Raw genomic sequence first — 7,627 nt, 5'->3', positions numbered from 1 at the left:
CAGCCCACATTTGTTGACATCCATGGGCTGTTTGGGCACTTGGAGAGCTCTCTTTGCATCTCCCTGAGCTGTGCAGGGCATCACATGGAGCCTCACAGGCATTTCTAGTAGAAGCATCATGGTCACTATGAGAGAAGAATTACTTAAGACAAAGTGGGATAAATCATATTCCTGGTGCATGTTTCCCAGAGAAGAATTCAGTGCACTTCAAAGGGCATGTGCTCAGCTTTTGCATCCCTGCAGAAAAAGTTGTCACTGTATCAGAATGAGATGGGAGAATTGCTCCCCTTTGGGTGATAAGATACTGCTGGCTGAAATCTGTGCTCTTCTTGTCCTGGAACTGCTGTGCTAGGAGAGCCTGAGTACTGTGTGAGAACCCCTTCAGAGAACACAGCCCTTGAGGCTAATTTATCACTGGGAAGAAAAGGTGGCCTGCTTGAGGGGAACAGCTCTGCAGAATGGGAGTGAAGCCGCAGCTGAGCTCTGGGAGCTCACACACATGGGCTGTGGAGCAAGAGGATGCATCCTGCCACAGTGACTGCTCAGTGCTTAATGGCAGAGCCCAGCAGTGTTGTTGGCCAGGTTGGTCCCTAACCCTCATGTACAATCCCCTGTTGATGGGGTGGTGTTGCCATTGGGGTATTTGTCCCCGCACTGGGAGTAAATTTTCTTCTTCTTTAAAATAATATATGAAGGTGACTTGTCTGGCATAGTTATTTTCATTCCTTTATGGAAGTGATGGTCTGCACAGAGCTCCCCTTTATTTCCATAACCCCACTGCACAAGAAGAGCGCTCAGCTGTACCAACAGTTTTCATGTAGGCGAGCCCAAGAGTGAAAGAGCAGTGACCTCAGCGCTGGCAGAAAATTAACTATGTCATCTAATAGGGTTTCTTCATCCATTTCTAAATAATGGGATTCTATTAGACCAAACCGTAGTCTCATCTTAATGATAATTTATTGTATAGCATATCTGAATTTTGCCTTTTATAAAGCACCGAGAATTACAATACACAGCTATGTAATTGAATCATCTCTTGTATTGTTGGCATTTTTCATTGCCTAGAGAGACTCCTTTTCGTTCATAACTCACAGGTAAAGATTTAGAAATTACGGGTTTCTCATTGTGGTATTTGGGTGATTTTTACTTTTCTTTTTCATTCACAGCTGAGAAAGAATTCTTCAACATTATTGTAAGCATGCGAGGTTTTGTATGACTGATCCTGAGCAATTTTAAAGGCAAATCTGGCCCCGAATTTATGTAAACATCTCAAAATCTCAGCAAAAAAAAGGTTTGATTTCATGATCTTCGGAAGGAGATAAATGAGAATAATTAATTCCCACATTGGCATTTAAATGTATTAGTGGTGTGCGGCAGTGGAAGTGCTGATCAATGGAAGCAATCGGTAATAATAGGAGAAATGAATTACTTTGCAGGCACGAGTATTTGACTTCAGCTGTGCACTGTACTTAGTTCTGAGATGAAACTGGCCTTGTGGAGGCAGCCAGGACTACTGCTGGCCCTGCAAGACAATGGAGAGATGTAAATGAAGCAAATCTTGGGTGGACATGCTTTGGGTGGACACTGTTAAATACAGAAACGTAGCACAGCCTTATGTTTGTGATCTGCAGCGTGGAAACTTGTTTGTGGAACTGAGCAGCAGAAGATGATTTAAAAAGAAAAAAATAAAAGCAAGCAGACATGTTTTGGGAAAGAAATATTTGTTGAAGGTCTCACCTTTAGTAAGTAGAGATTGGCTTAAACCCTGAAATGGACAGAAGCTTCAGAAGCTTTTATTAGCCCTGGCTGTGCTGGCTGGACATTCTTACACAACATTCAGCTGTTTGCAGAATCCAGCTGAAATCTTTCCCTAAACAAATCTTCATGGCTGTGGGTCTCAGCCTGATTATTTGAGGGCTGAAGCACCTCCTCTTACCTGTATTAAACCTGCTGCTCACTAAGGCAGAAATTATCACACTGTCATATGTATAGATTTATTTTCTATATGAGCAAATCATGGTTCTTGGAACAAACATACCTTATTAACAGGTTGCCAAAGGAGGTTGTGGATGCCCCATCCCTGGAGGCATTCAAGGCCAGGCTGGATGTGGCTCTGGGCAGCCTGGTCTAGTGGTCAGTGACCTTGCACATAGCAGAGGAGTTGAAACTGGATGATCATTGTGGTCCTTTTCAACCCAGGCCATTCTACGATTCATTCCATGATTATTCTTGATGTTATAAGGTTCTGAACACAGACATCTCTGCAGGAAGAGATGTGTATAAGAGACAGGAGTTTGCTTTCCCTGCACACTTGTGTGCTGTCAGCAGTCCCTGGGAGCACCTGGAGCTGTATTGGGATCCCCAGGAGGATGAGATGTTCTGCACAGGGTTTTTCTTGTGTGAAGATGTCACTGGATAAAGACACCTGATTTATGAAGGAAAGTTAATACATCACTGGATAAAGATTTGTAAAGGAAGTGTGTAAGTTTGGAATTAGAGAGAGTGTTGGTGCACTGGATTTTGGGCATCTTGTCTGCAGCACTAACCCTGGAGTCCCCCAAAGTGCCTCTTGTCACAGCTCACCCATTTGGAAACCCTCCTAAAGCAGCACAGCAGGATCGTTAGTGGCAGCTGCTTCCAGTGTGGTGCAGTGAGATCATTTCTTTGAGTTCTCCTGATCTGAGGAGGTTATTTTGAATTGCTTTGTCAGACCCTATAGGCAAAAAATGTAGGTAGAATAACTCACACCTGGTGACAGTCTGTGGAGTACCTGTGTTACTACATGTTGCATTTGACTCTGTTAACACCACAACACACCTCAACGAGAATCACAGCTGTCCTGTGTAGCAGCTCTCCCAGCTCCCCATGTTGCTGTGGGTACACAGAACTGAGGCCTGGCTGAAGCAGAACCCTTATGGACAAGGACTCTGCAGGGGTCCCTGCTGCCAATAAGCCCATGGAGGGGGACACACTGTACCTGGCAGAACACTGACACCCACACTGCCCACATGGACCTGCTGGCTGCTGGCCCGGACGGGCTGACTCTGTTCTGCTGTGAAAGCAGTGGTAGTTATGATGGGCTTAGAGAGGTGGGATAGATGCCAGGGGTGGTACCCTGGTGGCCAGGGCCTTATGCAGGTGCTCCATTTCAGAGTCCTGCATAGGCACAGCTCCTTTTACCTGCACTTCTCACTGCTTATAACCTGTTTGCATTTGATCTTCTTCCTCTTAGCCACTTGAAACCACAGTAATTATCTGCACCAACTCCATTTCAGAAAGGAGCAGGAAGGACCCTCACCTCAGCAGCAACAGTGAGAAATGACATTCCTCTTCACATGCAAATGTCTTGATCCTGCATCAGTATAACAGACACAGAGAGGGTCAGCCCTCCATGGGAATTTTCCCCAAGGAAATGGGAGCATGAGCTGAAGTTCCTTGAGCTGTTGCTGGATGAAAGCCCACACAGTGAGACAGACTTCTCTCAGGTCCTGCCTTGTCCCATCTGGTGGTCTCTTGTGCAAAGTATAAAGAGTGAAGCAGGTTTTCTAAGGAGCAGAGGGATTTTAGTAGTGCTCCAGTTAATTTCCTAGCAGTTGCCAAGTGCCATCTGGTAAAAGGCCAAACAAAACTTCTGAAAGGAGCAGAAGGCATCTCATCCCATTGCAGTGTGGCCCTCATAGGGCTGCTCTGCTTTGTGGGATCGTGAGGGGGGTCTGCAGAGTAATGTTTGACTCTGAAAACATGAAAAATTGATAAAAACATTTGATAACTTTATTAAGGAGGTATAGATATGTAAAGATTAAAGCATTTAAATACCCTTGTTTCTCAGTGAAAATTACTTCTGTATGTTCTATACTAGCAAAATTCATTTTTGCAGTGTCCTCCGTCCATCTCAGAGCCACTTCGTACAAACAGTTATTGTGTATTGGAGAGCAGGAAGTGACAGCACATGCAGAGCTGCCCAGAGCTGGGTGCGATGTAAGGCCTGAACTCCAGTCCAGGAATTTAGAAGAGCAGACAACAAAACTCTGCAGTTGCTGTAAAGATGTCTGAGAGCTCACCATCCTGGCCATGCATATCTGCCTCTGGACTCTTCAAGAAGCATTGTGTTCATACTGGATTGATGCTGGACTCTCAGAAATTGCTTTTTATTTGAATACAATGAGGAGGGTCAAACTACCAGTCACTAACCTTGCCCTGCTTCTGCTCCAGAGCATCCTCTGACTTGCCCCATCACTCTGCCCGGAGCTGTCCTTCGGGGCTGGGGGCAGCTCACCCCTGTGGCTCTCACTGCTCAGCAACCAAGTGGCATCTTCTGGCCAGGGCTCCTTTCCTAGCAGACTAGAGCAACAAGCTCTGTGTACTTTCAAGCCATCCACCTCTACCTGCCTTAGCAGACACTGAGGTTTGTGAATGTATCAGCATGCTGGTTCTTCATCCCATGCGGCCTGTGGTCCCTGCGTGGCTGAGTGCTGGTGACCAGGACGTGAGAAGCAATGGCAGGGGAAAGGCCTTAGGGTTCAGAGGGATTAATTGACCAGACAGAACATTCCAGTGAGGCAGAAGGACAAGGGAGAATCTTAGGTGTATCAATGCAGAATTGTAATCAGCCACAGAGAGGTGACCTTTGCACTGCATGAACCATTACTGAGAGAAGCTGCAGCACTTAGGGCTGCCCTCGCATCCCTTTTGTAATGCCTTCACCAACAGCAGTAAGTTGTTCTGGCTGTGGAAAAGATTTTCAGAGTTTGAGCCTTAATGAGGGAACATGGGAGGCTTAGAATTCACAACCTACTTAGTTAATCAGGAAGAAGGTAGATCAGAATCACAGAATCACAGAATTATCAAGGTTGGAAAAGACCTAGAAGATCATCTAGTCCAACCATTACCAATACTTCCCAGCTAAATCATATTCATCAACACAACATAGATCAGGATGTAAATCAGCTTCCAGTGCAGTAAAATTAGGAGTGAGAACGATCTTTGGCCTAGCAGAAATGTAGACTCAATGTGCAGAAGCTGAAGCCTTTGTGCATAGCAAACCCTGCGTTTTAGAGACAAAATAAAGAACAGATGACAAGAAGTACCCAGAGATGTAGTGTGATGTCATCTCCTCACCTTACCAAGCCATAAGTGCATGCTGTGAAATGGCAGCTGTAGGTACAAGACTCGTGGCAGGGCAGAGACAAGTGCTGCTGCACTCCCAGCAGGAAGCCTTGCAGGTGCCATCCACTGCCACCAGCAGCACCGTAGCCCCGGAGCCAGCCACGGATAGTCCCTGTGCTCCAAACACAGCTGAGCTTACATCACAAAATGGCTTTTGGAAGAAAGCAGAAAATAGCAAAAGTGAGCTACGTTATAACAAGTCGTACATTCAAGAAATGCATACGGGGTGGAGCGTTTGTTTTGTTTTGTTTTCCTCTCTGGAAAATAGACTGCACATTTTACTGCAGTATTTTAAAACAGTTCTATGTTCTTTAGTGGAGCAGCCCTGGTCCCACTCTCCTGGCTCCGTTTGGCTGTAGCACTCTCTCCCCAAGCACTCCGGCACATTCGCTCCTCAGCCAAACCCCCACCAGTCCCCTCCCCCAGACAGAGTCAGACAGGGTTCAGTGTCCCGCAGTCCCCGCTGCTCACCCCGCGGTGCCCCCGGGGGCGGAGAGGGAGGAGAGGGAGGGGGGTACGGGGCTGTCCCGGCAGTGCTGGGGCCGCTCTCCGCCCGCCCCGTCGGGGCCGCGGCAGCTCCAGGCTCTGCCCCGGGCCCTGAGCAGCCGTCGCCTTGCACAGGTCGGTGCGGGCAACTGCACCTCTGACACACGGGGCGATCTGCGCTTTGCTCCCCAGTTTTTAATGTTAACGGATATCACTTAATTTGGGCCGTTTCCGAGGGCCGAGGCAGCTACAAAAGGTCAGAGCTGACGCATCTTCCGCCCCGCGCCCCCAAAAGAGCCGTTCTGCCTCTAATTAATAACGGCATAATTAGGGCCTAATGATGGCACCGCGGTTCTGGCCTTCCTGGTGCGGAAGCAGTTGGAAAGAGATGCTGCGGAGCGCTGCTGGTTTCTGTGGCTCTGACCCGATCCCGACGTTCTCCATCAAACCAACCCCTGCCCCAGTGCGCCCCGAAGGGCAATGAGTCAGGAGAGCTGCGGTGCCGTATTTGCTTTTGGTTTTTATTATCAACAATCAATTAATGGTACACTCTTGGAAAACTATATGCACATGTAGAAATATTTCCCCTTTTAAATAGAAGCATTCATTTGAACCACATATAAATAAATCTGAAAATCCTGAACATAATTTATGACGATTATGCTCACAAACAGATTCCAACAGGAAGGCAAAAAAATAATAATAAAAAAAAAATAAAATAAAAAATAAAAGATAAGAATAAAAAAGAAAAGAAAAAAGAAATAAAAAAGGAGACGACATGCAACTGAGAACAGAAAGATCCCATGGCCTGAACGGGGCCTCGCTAAACGCAAAGGGAACGGAACCCGTGAGAACCTTACTTCTCCATAAAGACACGCCATAGAGACTACGAGAAGGGAAAACGTTATTCATACGGCCAACTAGACACGTCTGTACTGATATAACACTATACAGCTGGGTCACGGAACACAGTCGTAGAAAGACACAGAAAAAGAGAAAGCATTACCTGCCAACATTCAACTAAGAGCTATACTTTGTGCCTCTTCAAACGAAATTAGAAAACCCTAACGGAGATGCCTAAAAACTGCGGGAACCGTGGGATAATAATAATTAATAATAATTAATATTTCATAATAAATACAACTCGCCCGCCGAGCGGGGGGCCCCGGCCGCGGCCCGGGGACGGCGGCGCGGGGCGGCGGGGGCCGAGGGGCGGGCAGGGGGAGAAGACACTTGGTGGCCCGGGCGGGCCGCGGGGAGGCTCGAGCCCCGCGGGAGGGCGGCCCCGGCCCCGGCCCCCCCGCCTGCCGCCGGCCCGCCGGAGACCGCGGTCGCGCAACGGGGCGGCCCCGCCGTCGGGCCGGGCGGGGCGCGGGGCGCGGGGCGCCGGGCCGGACCGGGCCGGGCGCGGCCCGGATGGTTACGGCGGGGCGGCGGGGACCGCGGAGCGGGAGGGGCCGCCGCCGCCGCCGCTCAGAACATGCCGCTCTTGACGAGGCTGCCTTTGGTGCCGCCGGGCCGCTGCAGCGAGGAGAGCACGCTGGCGAAGGGGCCGCCTAACGAGTCGGGGATGGAGGTGATGGGCCCGGGCCCCGGGGCCCAGCCCTGCCCCGGCCCCGCCGCCGCCAGCCCGCCGGGCCCCGCCGCCCCTTTGCCCGGCTCTCCCCCCGGGCCGCCGGGCCCCGCCGCCCCCTGCCCGCCCGCGGGGCTGGGCCCGCCGCCGCCGCCGCAGCTGGGCGCGGGGTTGGGGTTAGGGCCGGGGCCGCCGGTGCTGTCGGGGTCGGTGCTCTTGGCTTCCTTGCTCTCGTCGTCGCGGGAGGCGTCCGACTTCTTGCCGGCCGCTCCGTTCTTGGCGGCCGCCGCCGCAGCCGCAGCCGCCCGCTCCTGCTTGCGGAACTTGGCGCGGCGGTTCTGGAACCAAACCTGCGGGCGGGGACGGCGGGTGCCGAGGTGAGCCGGGGCCGCCCCACCGCCC

General features: G+C 50.3%; 1 protein-coding gene across 1 annotated transcript in view; it reads right to left on the bottom strand.

The window, feature by feature from the left end:
- Positions 1–7,125: 7,125 nt before the first annotated feature.
- PHOX2B (paired like homeobox 2B) overlaps positions 7,126–7,627 on the bottom strand; it is a 2,104-nt gene continuing 1,602 nt past the window's right edge. Inside the window, exon 3 of the mRNA XM_015862376.2 lies at positions 7,126–7,575. Within this exon, the coding sequence (XP_015717862.1) occupies positions 7,126–7,575 (450 nt within the window). The remainder of the gene's footprint in view (positions 7,576–7,627) is intronic.

Source organism: Coturnix japonica, chromosome 4 (assembly GCF_001577835.2).
Source record: "Coturnix japonica isolate 7356 chromosome 4, Coturnix japonica 2.1, whole genome shotgun sequence".
In the NCBI taxonomy this organism is placed as follows: domain Eukaryota; kingdom Metazoa; phylum Chordata; class Aves; order Galliformes; family Phasianidae; genus Coturnix; species Coturnix japonica.
The sequence above is the reverse complement of the archived record's forward strand: the minus strand, read 5'-3'. Positions and strand labels throughout refer to the sequence as shown.